We start from the raw sequence: 12,830 nt of genomic DNA on the forward strand, positions 1-12,830 counted from the left end.
GGACGGGTTTAATGGAAAGAGGAAAGAATAAACATTGTGTGCTGACGAGCGGAAAAGAAGGAAGGTGCGTTGTAAAAGTGCGAAAGAAGAAGTTGCGTGTAGAAATTGTTTGAAATGAAGATCAGAAGAGATGGAAGATATCCAAGTTCGAAGGTGAATTTGAAATTGAAAATTATCCTCGGAAATCTAGCTATGAACAACACTTGGTGTTGGTCCTCAAATTCGGCAGTCAAGATGAATTCAAAAACATTTTCATTTTCCAATCGAACCTTTGGGCCCGCCTGCACTCGACTCCCAAGATCAAAATTTAGGCAGGAACCACCAACGTGAAGGAAGCAAACCGACAATTATATTTCCTTTTATTAAAACCAATCTATTTCCCTTCCCAGGAACCTATAAAAACCCAATAATTTTTCCCGGAGCAGGTATCTCCCTGCAAACATCTAATCCCATTTACCTTCCAAAAGCGTGAGTAGATAACCCCAACCGCGATGCAACAAAATAAAACACCGCTGAAATCCCACGCCGTAGGAGAGACCAAAGTTCTACAGAAAACTCGAAATCTTTACAACTCCACCTTGTACTTGATCCGCAGCTTCTCACCCCACACCGAAATCCACCACGGCACCCATATAAACGCCAGCGCCACGAACGCGAGCAAGCTATTTCCCCATCCGAGTCCAAGGGCCTTATACATATCCTGGCCCGCGAGCGGCAGGACCGCACCGAGGATACACCTAATAACCGTGTTCGCCGCCAATGCACTGGCTGCATAGACGGTGAATGCGTCGACCATGTACATCTGGATGGACATGAAAACGCCCAGGTTGCCGATGCCGATGAGCAACGTGCCCAAGATGGGTACGATGTAGTGGACCTTGTACTGCGCGGTCCAGCCATAGATGAACAAGCCGGCTGGGATGAGTACGGAGGCAGGGAACAAAAGTGGGAGGCGGTACTCGGGTTTGTAGACCAAATCCTTGTCCTCAGTGCCAGGAGGGCAGTCCTTGCGCGCGTTGGATTTGAGGATGCGGTCGGACGTGGTGCCGGTGATGACCAGGCCCAGTAGAGAGCCTAGTCCAATGCCGAGGAAGGAAAGTCCGACGGAGCCAGAGGAAAAGTGGTATTGGTCCGCGAAGACGACGGAGAAGGTCGTGAAGAGGAGGTAGAGGTAGCCGTATACCACGCCCATGTATACCGACAGAGTGAGCACGATGGGACTTAGGACAAGGAGTTTCATGGGGCGCACGATGGCGCGGGCGAACACTTCGCGCGGCGTGAGGCCGGTGTCGAGTTTTGACCTCAAGTCGGTGTTGCCGGTTTCCTTGATCAGGCGGGCAGTCTTGCGCGCGAGGAGCACTGGCGCATAACTTTCTTGGAGGAGGGCGAGGCACATGAGCGAGAATACTCCTGTGGTGATGGCGAGGATGTAGAAGATCCAGCGCCACCCGATGGACTCGGCGGCGAATCCTCCAGCCACGGGCCCAATAACTGGTCCGAGGAGGGGTCCGAGAACAAACCCGGACATAGCTATCCCGCGGCGCTGCTGTGCGATGAGATCGGCAATGGTGCCTCCACCGATGGTGAGACACGCAGAGCCTGCCACGCCAGCTAGAAAGCGGAAACCGATGAGCATGTTCAGGTCTGTGGCCAAGGCGCAGGCGACGTTGAAGATGACGAAGAGCGCGTTCGTTACGTGGTACACGGGCACGCGACCGTAGATCTCGGAGAGTGGTGCGAGGAATAGGGGCCCGACGCCGAACCCTAGAATATACACTGAGACGACAAATGAGGCTAGTGTTTTGGAAGTTGAGTCGAATTCCTTCATGAGAGATGGCACGCCAGGGGCAAACATGGCTGAGGGATGGATTAGTGTCTAGTCGATCAACACGGGATGAGATCAATACGTACAGGATGCGAGCGGCGCGACAAAGGTCAGCATACTGACGAGAGTGACGTTTCCTGCCCTCTTCCACCTTGGCCAGTTCATCGGGTTCTGTGGATCATCGGGTCCATCCCACCAAACGATGTTCGGGTCCGTGATCTCCTCCTCCGCTGGCTTCTCGCCGCCCTCGACGTCTTTCTCTGCGTCTACCTTTGGGGCAGCGACACCCGCCTCCTCCAGCTTCTCATTCTGGACCGATCCATGGACAGAGTCGACGTCGGTCTTAGATCCAGGTGTTGCCAGACCCTCTGCAACGAGCTTATGCTCGTTCTCCAACGAATGGGTTGATACGGAGCTCGACATGGCTTTGTGCCAACTGCAAGACACCCATTGTCAGTTTGATAATCCAGTTATACATCACGGGCCATTGGCATCGTCGTCGACTTTGAGTTCAAGGCCGAGGCTGGTTGAAGTTGTCTCGCCCGCCATGCCAATACCATGCCGCGCGAGCCGGGGTGGGGTAAAAGTTGGGGTCGTGGAGAGAAATTCCCGCTGCGGGAGGCGGAGAGTGCGGAGTCGTTCTCCATTAATCACGTACCTGGAAGCCAAAGCAATTATCACAACTTCTGCGCCAACTGCTGTGCTTGTTCAACACTACTGTTCTTTGGTTTGGAGGTATCAGCACAAGGCATAGTATATATTTGATCAGAAAAAGCCTAGATGACTACTATTATTGTGAAATCCGTAGGAGTCAGAGACCCCACAGTGTGCTGATCCTATCCCTCCATGGCGTGGAATCGGGGTCGGAAAGTGTTGAATCGGTTTCCAGCTTAAGGCCGCACAAAGCAGCCGCTCTAGCTGGATCCCTACCTCCTTTTTTGACCATCGAAGCTGTCATTGGATGGGTATATCGGCACGCTTGACATAATTGCGAAATGCACGCCGATGCACACGTGAAGCATACCAACAAGCGTGTTAGCTCGATGTTAGCTCGATGCTAGGCTGACGCCCCGATAAGTCCTATTTCCGAAGGCGGAGCATCCATGGAGTGTCCGTGGAAAGTCCATGGAGAGTCCATCGAATAAACTTTCTTGTTGCTAATAGGGTGCATAACGAGTATCAGGGTTGGATAATGGGTGCATAACGGAGGGATAAGTGACAATAAGCTGGCGTCCTTTCCGACTCGCCGAGAGACATGCCCATTTTATCCGCCGACGGTCGCACTCAATCCACGAGGCGCAACTTACGAAACATGGCACCCAGGAATGAAATCTCCGGATCGGCGGTCGATTTCAGAAGGCTGAGATCCTATCATTGTCGCGTTGATGGAGGTGTCGCACCGTCTCCTTTCTTTTCTCGAGGCCGAGTCCAGTTTCTTCTTGTGGGGCCGAGCCCGCTGTCATATCTCGAGGCCAAGTCCGCTGTCATCTCTTGAGGCCGAGCCCGCTTTTTTCTAGTGAAGTCAAAGCCTGGCGATATTTCCGCGTTGACGGTCAGCCATGCGCAGCCATGACAGGGCAGCTGCGTGAAGGTTCATGCCGTGGCTGTAAGACCCCGTGCCTCCCTCGTGCAACTTGACTTGGATGTGGCTTCCTGCAATGTTTCCCCAGAATGAGGGTCTGGAACGCAGCCTGCCAGTGAGGCAAGCGAAGCTGACCTACATGGTGGCTCGACATGAAGCCAAAAAGTCGTGCCTATGGCGACTGGGTAATCAAATCGATGCGCTCGTATCTGCATCCCCCCCTCGCCAATATTTTGTAGGTGGCATAAGCCCTCTATTTGTACAGCCATCCCCGGTAACCTTCGGTAGGTCGTCGGTAGCTGTTAGGCTATGCGACATTATCATATGAATAGTATCTAGGGTATGATCTGATAATGCAGCTAAAGAAATATCCCGCTTGGGAGGGATTTGACAGCTTATGTTATTATAGCTTCTTATAGGTAAGTAACTGAATGTGGTTTAACGTGGGGTGCTACTATGTGTGGGTTTGACTCAGTTGTAAGCAAGGGAATGGTATGATAATGAACACTTGAAGCAATACAAGTGCGATCAGTACAAGAACTGCGACCATGAACCCGTTAAAGTTTATATGTATATATGTATTCCCTTTATAAACAACTATTTTAATTGTTTACCTCGTTCACAAACTTTCATATGTTCCAGTGCCTAGAAGACCCGTGATTCATGACTATCAGGTCAGAGCACTTGGCACACGTGGAATCCATCAAGGTGACCAAAATTTAAGTTTAGCGGCAGCTGCCGCACAACCTCAGCTGTCAACCCTCACCACCGCAGGCAGCCATCCAAGTTCAACACTGCCTTTCGTCCAGCTGCAGGTCTCGTAATTCTCCTGCGTCAATAAATGGGATGGTTTGAAACACTGCTATACCTCCGATATAAACAGCGACAGTTTAAAGAGCTTGCGGGCTATATACCCTCTAACACGAGACCATGGACAAGTACCTCCCCCCCCAACCTCCAAACCGCCAGCTGCAACACATCTAACTCCACTCCAGATCCTTCTTCCGCCGCCAGTCCGACGCCTCTCGAGGCAGCTCATCCAACGCCCTCTCCTCCCCCTCCTCCCACGAGCTAAACGACCTCCTCCCACGCCCCTACTCTGACCACCCCTCCTCACGCGACCGCTCCCTTTCCTCCACTGGGGAATCGCGCTTCCCCGCCTACTCCTCAGCCCCTCGATCCGACCGCTCCCGCTCACAGAACAAACACGTCCAGCTCTCCATACCCCCGCCGATAACAGCGAGCGTCCTGCTACCAGCTATAAACTTGACGTCCTCTGTATCCTCGACACAGACGCTCACACCACGACTTAGCGGGAGGAATATCGCGCCTTTGATACGGAGGGAACGGGCGCTACAGGCGGAGATACAGGAACTTCTCGATGCTCAGTCCGCCGCTCTATTACGTGTGCGCGCATCACCGAAATCGCAAAATGGCAACACCGGCGGCGGCGGGAGGACCTCTAAATCCCCGTCCAAGCAAGCAGCCACCCCGCGGACCCTGCATACAGCACGTCTCGGCATCTTACGCGCTCTACACAGCCTTCTCGAGCTCTCACAAACGAAACACTCCATCCTCCTCAGCACACACACGACCCTCCAAGCGACCCTCACGCAACTCACGCACTGGCAGCGTAAACTCGCGGACCTAGACTCAAAGATCCACGCCCTCTCCCCTCCCCCCTCCATCTCCGCCCCCTCCGCAACTTCTCCGCACCGCAACCACTCCCTCCCCCCTTCCAACGACCGCTCCCTGCTGCCTAATGACATACCCGCCCTCGACCGCGAGATTAACAATCTCGAAGCGAGGTTACACACCCTCCGCACCCACCGCCGGCTCCTCTCGCGCGCGCTGCTCGAGCAGAGAAGTAGGCACGAGGCGCAGGCTAGTAGCTGGGTTGGCGCGAAGCGCGAAGTTGAAAGTGAAATCTCTGCGTGGCTGAGGAGGCCGACAGAGGCGCTGGGACTGGATGGCGAAGTGGCGGGGGAGGGGGGGGAGATGGATGCTTTTCTCTCCTTACCCCCTGGACGAAGGACGTTGGGGGGGGCGATCGATGCTATCCGCGCTGTTATGGCGGAAGTCAGAGCGCAGATGGAATCCGTAGAGCGAGAAGGCGACGCCGTAGAGAAAGGCGCGGGGGTTTGGGAGAGTGTGTTAGAGCGGGTATTGATGTTTGAAAAAGAGCTGAGGGTGTGGATGAAAGGAGGTGCTGGGGGAGCGGAGGAGGTGCTGGAAAAAATGGGGAGGGTGGGGGGAGAGATTGAGGGGTTCGCGGGGGTGGTGGAGAGGGAAGGGTGGACGTTGTTGGTTTGTGCTGTTGGGGCGGAGTTGGAGGCTTGGAGGGAGGGAGAGGGGGTTTTGAGGGGGGTTGTTGGGGGGGGTGTGGTTGCTGGGGTGGAGAGGGGGATGAGTACTTCACCTCACCAAGGTCCGGGGAGGGGGGATGAGGATGTGAAGGGGAAGGGGAAGAGAGTCGAGAATTTCAACTCCAGCATGGGCAGCGAAGGCACGGATATCTGGGGAAGCGCCCTTGACACTCCCAACCCCTTACCGGACGACGATCTCAACAACGCATCTCACCCCGCCACCTACTCCCCCGACGACTTAACCACATCTCAGCACCCTCCCCGATCTCTCAGCCCAACACCAAGTCCGAGCCCCACTTACCCCCGTCCCCGCAGCACGAGCCCGGAGGCAGATGGAGACCCAGATTTCAATATCGAGCTTGAGGGGTTGAAGTTGTCGGGCGGGACACCGACGATCAGGAGTCCTGCGTTTGGTGGTGGTGGGGGTGGGAGTGAAATTGTGACGAAGCCTGGGAAGGAGAGATATAGGGATAATGATGAGGAGGAGGATGACGAAGGGCCGGGAGAGGATTTATTGACTGAGCTGCCAACGGAGGGGTATAGAGATGCGGAGGACGAGGATGATGATGAGGGACCGGGAGATGATTTATTGGTTTCTCCTGAGGAGAAGTAGGGGGGTTTGAGGCATGGTGTTGGGGGGTTGGAGGGTTGGGGGTGTATTCTATGGTATTAGTTTGGGGGATGGTATTTTGGGGAAAGGAAGGAAGGCGGGGAGGGAGGGGGGGACAGAGGCGTTGCTTGATGCTTGCTTGCTTATACCCATGACGTACGGAGCGTGCGTTTGAAATTGTATGAGGTTATTTGGTGTTGTAGCTATAGATTAAGTCCGTGGGAGGGAGGAAGCAAGGGGTTATAATATTCATTCTCACATCGCTCATCTACACCGAGACCCCTCATCAACTCCCACCCTGCTCCTATCAAACACCACACTTCAGCATTCACCGTATCCAACTAAAACATTCCTATAACAGTTCTCCATCCCATAGTCATCACATAATCACCTCCCAAATCCCACTCATCCTCCTCCTTGTCCCAGGCAGTATAACTATACATCACGTGACACACCCTCACCCCCCAACTCCCCACTAACACCAAAAAGGCAACCCCCACAGCCACAACAAAAAAGTATCGGGTATCCTCGGGCGAAAAGCACCCGTCGATTCCCCACACAACGGGCTTTCCTTATGAAAGTCACGGGCCTCGGTTCCTGGATTCTCGGGGGAAAGTGTAAGTGTGTGTGCTTCTACATGCACGAAGATGGGTGGTGTTTTTCGTGTGCATTTTTTTTGCTGTGCATATGCTGAGCTTGACTACTGGGCTATTTTGTCTTGGTATTGGTATTGCATATTGCATATTGTCTCGACGATGGGGTTTGTGTGCTTTGGAGCGGTGGGGGATGGGATGTGATAAGTCGCACGCACGGATGGATGGATAGGTAGGTGAACAGGCGGGACTGAATCTTCACACGAACGGACACACGCAATGCCACAAGAAAAGACGTGGGTTGTGCAGACAGACGCATGCTTGCATGCTTGCTTGCTTTGCATTTGGAAATCCCCAGAACGCCGCCAGTTGTCCAGTTGTTCCCCTGCGCAAAAAGACGGAGTGAAGTTCCTCTCTCCCTCTCCTCTCGATCGATCGATATGGTATGGTATGTACAATTCCCCCAACAACTACCAAGTCGGTGGTAGGTCATCCTCTTTCTTTCCTTCCCCGAGGGTTAATCCAACATCACTTCAGTCTTTCAATCATTCTCCTCTCCCTTCCCTCCCTCTCCTCTTTCTTTCATGCATTTGGTATACCCTCCCATCACCTCCTCCTCCACCATCCCTCCCCCCCCCAATCCATCATCTCCTCAAAATCAACCCCCCAAACCACCTATCTCACATGCTTAAACCACCCGCTCGCCGCGGCGATGGTGACGGACTTATCCATGACCCATTCCCCGACGTCGAGGTAGGTGTCGATCCATTTCTTGACGTCTTTGTTGTCGGTTATCTTATCGGTGTTGAAACTGGGGCTGGGGCCCAGATGGGCGTTGTTAGTCCTGTGGTCTTGTTGGGAGTTGTGTCGAGAGAGAGAAGAGGGGAGGGGGGGAGGAAGTTGTGTGGTGTGTGGAAGGTGGCAGGGAGGGGGTATGGAAAGACTCACGTCAAACCCGTCGACCTCTTCATTCCCGCGAGGATAGTTGAGACTGTGACGACAAGGTTAGTATCCGCGCCAGGTACATCTGAGGCACCGGGAAATAACTTACTGAGCACAGCATCAAAAGCATAGTGAGTTAACCTCCCAAACTTCCCCCACAGACCAAAAGTTAGCAGGTTGAGGAACTGAAAGCGTTGATTAGGACAGCAGCAACAGCAGCAGCAACAGACAGTGCAGGTCTCGTGCGTGGTGGACAAACGACACCACAGCTGGCGGGTGTGACCGGGGTGGATGGGAGAGAGAGGATGGGACTCACGACCATGATTGCGCTGGGTTTTGTTTAGCGATATAAAAGAGAAAAGGTATGTGAATCTCGAATACCCGGTGAGGATATATATGAGGCTGATCGGTGTGCGTGGGGTGGTGTAGATGAGGCTTGTTTAGGTGGTGGGTGTTGATCGGCTCGGTGCGTTGTTGCTATGGGCGGGCAAATGTGTCAAGTGGGTGACGACGGACGGGGAATGTGACGAAGCGATGGATGGATGGGTGACGACGGACTAGCACATGAGGGTGTTGTGGGATGCCGGAGTTGAGCTTGTGGTTGTTGTGGGCGACCGGAGAAGGCACGTGCGAGAAATGGGGATATCACGTGGGGATGGAACTGACAACTCGGGCAAACACGACAAACTCGAAAAATGAACAAAACACGACAAACACGACAAACACGACAAACACGACAAACGGGGCAAACACGACAAACACAAAACAGCACTCCTAGCAACACTCACCCACCGTACACCAACACTGTGCGATTACGGAAGACCTCAATGGTTAAAACGGCCGCACGGCCCGATTGAACATCCGATTTCGCGGCCAATCAGCTTGACACGTTCCGGTGTTTGTGGTGATTTTAGTGTTGGATTTTGGGTGGTTTTGAGTGGTTTTTTGGGGTGGTTTTAGGTGGTTTTGGCTGGGGTTGGGAGAGAGCTATGCTGTGCTGTGCTGTCAGAGATTTGGAGATTCTGACTGAAAGTTGCGCCGTCAAATTTTTGTTACGTTAGAGCGAATTGCCCACCTACGAATTAATTGCCTACCAGGAATTGCCCACCGCCTTCTGGGAGACAACTTCCATCGTCAACGTCAGCGTCAACTTTCTTCGCCCCTCTCTTTCTCTATCTTCTCTCTCTATACAACAACTACAACTATCGCACCAGAACACCACAAAAAAAGGTCTATCGTCATATCTTCCCTTGTGAGTATTTGCTTCTTTTCCACTTCTTTATTTCCTATATTCCTATATCTATCTACCCCTCAAAACAACCTCCAACCCCCCCTCAATGCGCATCATATTCGGCGCCTTGGCTTGATACATGACAGCATGCAATTGGGGGTTGGGGGGGTCGGGGCGGGCAGCCTAGCTTATCGGCGAATCTCAACGCTTCACCCACTGCCCCACCAACAAACGAGCAGAATCGGAGAATACTACGAACCAACCACCTAAAGCACATTTATCCCATTTAACTTCTTTGATCAAGGCTGATATAATCTTCTTTTTTTCTCTCTACAGCTGTCAATCAAAGGTCAAATACATCTCCAACCGCTCCGACCTTCGTCTTCTCTCCTCTCCTCTCCAAACCAAAAACCCTCATCCAAACTCGAATAAACTTCTCCCCCCCACTTACCTACCCCTCCCCTCAAATCCTTCACAATGGCCACGGCTTTGGAGCACCTCTCCAACCACACCAAGATCGCCTGGCTGAGCGGCCTCGACACCGAGTTCAAGCCCACCAAGAACTACCGCCGCACCTCCATCATCTGCACCATCGGTCCCAAGACCAACTCCGTCGATGCCATCAACAAGCTCCGCAAGGCCGGCCTCAATGTCGTCCGCATGAACTTCTCCCACGGCTCATACGAGTACCACCAGTCCGTCATCGACAACGCCCGCGAGGCTGAGAAGGTCCAACCCGGTCGTCCCATTGCCATTGCTCTCGATACCAAGGGACCGGAGATCCGCACAGGAAACACAATCGGTGATGCGGATCTGCCCATCTCCGCGGGTGATGAGATCAACATCACCACCGACGACAAATATGCCGCCGCCTCTGATACCACGAACATGTAAGCTGGCCTTATATTTTTTTATCTTCTTTCTCCAACCACTCCCAGTTCCACCAACTAACACCCACACCCAGGTACGTCGACTACAAGAACATCACCAAGGTGATCGCGCCCGGCCGCATCATCTACGTCGATGACGGCGTGCTCGCCTTCGACGTCCTCGAGATCATCGATGACAAGACCATCCGCGCGCGCGCCCGCAACAACGGCAAGATCTCCTCCAAGAAGGGCGTCAACCTGCCCAACACCGACGTCGACCTCCCCGCCCTCTCCGACAAGGACAAGGCCGACCTCCGCTTCGGCGTCAAGAACAACGTCGACATGGTCTTCGCCTCCTTCATCCGCCGCGGCGAGGACATCACCGCCATCCGCGAGGTCCTCGGCGAGGACGGAAAGCACATCCAGATCATCGCCAAGATCGAGAACCGCCAGGGCCTCAACAACTTCGCCGAGATCCTCAAGGAGACCGACGGCGTCATGGTCGCCCGCGGTGACCTGGGTATCGAGATCCCCGCCGCCGAGGTCTTCGCCGCCCAGAAGAAGATGATCGCAATGTGCAACATGGCCGGTAAGCCCGTCATCTGCGCAACCCAGATGCTCGAGTCCATGATCTACAACCCGCGCCCCACGCGCGCCGAGATCTCCGACGTCGGCAACGCCGTCACCGACGGCGCAGACTGCGTCATGCTCTCCGGCGAGACGGCCAAGGGCTCCTACCCCGTCGCCGCCGTCACCGAGATGCACGAGACCTGCCTCAAGGCCGAGAACACAATCGCATACATCGCCCACTTCGAGGAGATGTGCAACCTCGCCGTGCGCCCTACCGCCGTCGTCGAGTCCGTCGCCATGGCCGCTGTCCGCACCTCCCTCGACATCAACGCCGGCGCCATCCTCGTCCTCTCCACCTCCGGTGACTCCGCGAGGTACCTCTCCAAGTACCGCCCCGTCTGCCCCATCTTCATGGTCACCCGCAACGCGTCGGCCAGCCGCTTCGGTCATCTGTACCGTGGTGTCTACCCCTTCCTTTTCAACGAGGAGAAGCCCGATTTCTCAAAGGTCAACTGGCAAGAGGACGTCGATCGCCGCATCAAGTGGGGTATCGCCGAGGCTTTCAAGCTGGGCGTTCTCACCGAGGGCGAGAGCGTCGTCGTCGTTCAGGGATGGAAGGGTGGTATGGGTCACACTAACACGTAAGCCTCTTTCATTTCCTATTTCTCCCAAAATCACCTCCTCCCCTCTTCTTCACCACTGCCCCCCCTCCCTGCAATTAACCCCCCGCCAAAAAACTCGGATCTATGTCTCTAAAACTGCGTCCCATCACAATAGCATCAGAGCTCTCACCGTCGACGATGAAGTCGTCAAGCTTGCTAAGCTCCCCAAGCGCTCGCGCGGGGTGTCGGAGGCGCAGCTGGGGGGTCCGCCCGCTAGCGGTGCCAGGGTGTCCGTTGCTTCTTCGCCGAAGCAGAGGAGGAAGTAGATCGTTTGTTCGGTCTATAGTCCATCTACAGATCTATCGGTGGACCGATTGGATACGACTTGAGCACGAGACACCGGCCGGAGAACACAATTTCTTTTCTTTTCGATCACCAAGAGGCAGAGATCGATAAAAGCACACACACATTTTTTAGATTTTGAATTTTTTTTCTTGGAAACAGTCACTAATTACCTTTTCGCAATACAGCCTCCGCGTCATCCAGGCAAGCGAGAGCCTCGGTCTTGCACAGAACTAGATTTACGCCGCCGCGCGCGCTTTTTAAGAAAAATGAGAAAATGATATGGGATGGGATGGGATGGGATGGGGATATAAAATGAATAAGAAAGACCAAGCCGTGGGTACGCCGCGGGTGGGGGGACCTGATAGGTCGGGTCGCGCGAGGGGATTATGGGATGGATATGGATAGATGATGAATGTAGGGTGGATTAGAGTGAGCGCGGTGCATAGGATAGCGTGGGGGATAATAGACTTCTTCTTTACTTTCAACTTCACCCTCTTTATCCCTACAATGCGTTTGTCTATTTACCTATAAGCCACCAGCTACGAACGAGAGAGAGTCGGGGAAATAAATCAACGGCCTCGATGCGCTGCGGCGACACGCGGCGACGATTATCACCGGCGCCTCCGAACCGGATCTACCTCACCCCCTCCCCTCCCCTCACCTCTCCCACAAACTCACCTCCGCCTCCCCCTCCCGCGAAAAATGCGTGGCGGCGGACAGGCAACTCTTCGAAAAGCTTGTACTTCCCTAGCGTGGAATCGCGGTACCATCGGAGTCGTCGGGGTCGTCGGAGTCGTAACGAGGTATGATATGCAGAATGGCCGGGGCTTGGCAGGGGTGACGCCCAACGGTCCGAATGCTTAACACTAAGAATCCTTGACAATACAGTAGGAGCAGCTAGCTTCTGAATAGCGCCATTAACGAGAGACGACGTGGGAGGTTGTGTGTGGGGTAAGCTGGGGGTATAAATATATGGCTGGATATCCCGATGGCGGGGGAGGTGGAGGGGGGGTATTGTGTCGCGAGCTCGATTCTGAAATTCGGGGTTGTTGTTATATATAATTCTCAAAATCCGACGGTGGACATTCACGATGAAGACAACAACCACCACCCTTCTCCTCGCCGCGCTGGGAGCAGTAACACCCACCTCCAGCACCACCACCACAACCAACTGCGTAAAGCCCCCCTTCCCTCCCCCCCCAAGTCCAAACCAACAGCTCCAAGACTAACAACCCCCCCGTGCCAACTCCTCCACTCCTCCCTCCCCACCCTCCTCTCCTTCCCCCCCTCCGCCC

General features: G+C 54.1%; 4 protein-coding genes across 4 annotated transcripts; 2 read left to right on the plus strand and 2 right to left on the minus strand.

Annotated features, from left to right (window-relative positions):
* Nucleotides 1-177: 177 nt before the first annotated feature.
* VE01_03632 (uncharacterized protein) lies at nucleotides 178-3,772 on the minus strand. Its single transcript, XM_018273117.2, has 3 exons — nucleotides 2,484-3,772; nucleotides 1,912-2,261; nucleotides 178-1,857 (listed from the first exon to the last, which is right to left on the minus strand). The coding sequence occupies exons 2-3, from the start codon at nucleotides 2,246-2,248 to the stop codon at nucleotides 566-568; spliced, it is 1,629 nt and encodes a 542-aa protein (XP_018132286.1). The 5' UTR covers nucleotides 2,249-2,261; nucleotides 2,484-3,772; the 3' UTR covers nucleotides 178-565.
* Nucleotides 3,773-4,168: 396 nt separating this feature from the next.
* Nucleotides 4,169-6,390, plus strand: VE01_03633 (uncharacterized protein). Its single transcript, XM_018273118.2, has 2 exons — nucleotides 4,169-4,345; nucleotides 4,403-6,390. Exons 1-2 carry the CDS (start codon nucleotides 4,338-4,340, stop codon nucleotides 6,384-6,386), a joined length of 1,992 nt encoding a protein of 663 aa, XP_018132285.1. The 5' UTR covers nucleotides 4,169-4,337; the 3' UTR covers nucleotides 6,387-6,390.
* Nucleotides 6,391-7,610: 1,220 nt separating this feature from the next.
* Nucleotides 7,611-8,423, minus strand: VE01_03634 (uncharacterized protein). The gene is made up of 4 exons (XM_059463551.1): nucleotides 8,235-8,423; nucleotides 8,028-8,067; nucleotides 7,925-7,967; nucleotides 7,611-7,793 (listed from the first exon to the last, which is right to left on the minus strand). Exons 1-4 carry the CDS (start codon nucleotides 8,238-8,240, stop codon nucleotides 7,652-7,654), a joined length of 231 nt encoding a protein of 76 aa, XP_059319869.1. The 5' UTR covers nucleotides 8,241-8,423; the 3' UTR covers nucleotides 7,611-7,651.
* PYK1 (Pyruvate kinase) lies at nucleotides 8,155-12,020 on the plus strand. The gene is made up of 5 exons (XM_059463552.1): nucleotides 8,155-8,280; nucleotides 8,348-9,170; nucleotides 9,486-10,039; nucleotides 10,114-11,229; nucleotides 11,721-12,020. The coding sequence occupies exons 3-5, from the start codon at nucleotides 9,627-9,629 to the stop codon at nucleotides 11,767-11,769; spliced, it is 1,578 nt and encodes a 525-aa protein (XP_059319868.1). The 5' UTR covers nucleotides 8,155-8,280; nucleotides 8,348-9,170; nucleotides 9,486-9,626; the 3' UTR covers nucleotides 11,770-12,020.
* The last annotated feature ends 810 nt before the right edge of the window (nucleotides 12,021-12,830 follow it).

This window comes from Pseudogymnoascus verrucosus (genome assembly GCF_001662655.1).
Source record: "Pseudogymnoascus verrucosus strain UAMH 10579 unplaced genomic scaffold scaffold_11, whole genome shotgun sequence".
Lineage (NCBI taxonomy): Eukaryota > Fungi > Ascomycota > Leotiomycetes > Thelebolales > Thelebolaceae > Pseudogymnoascus > Pseudogymnoascus verrucosus.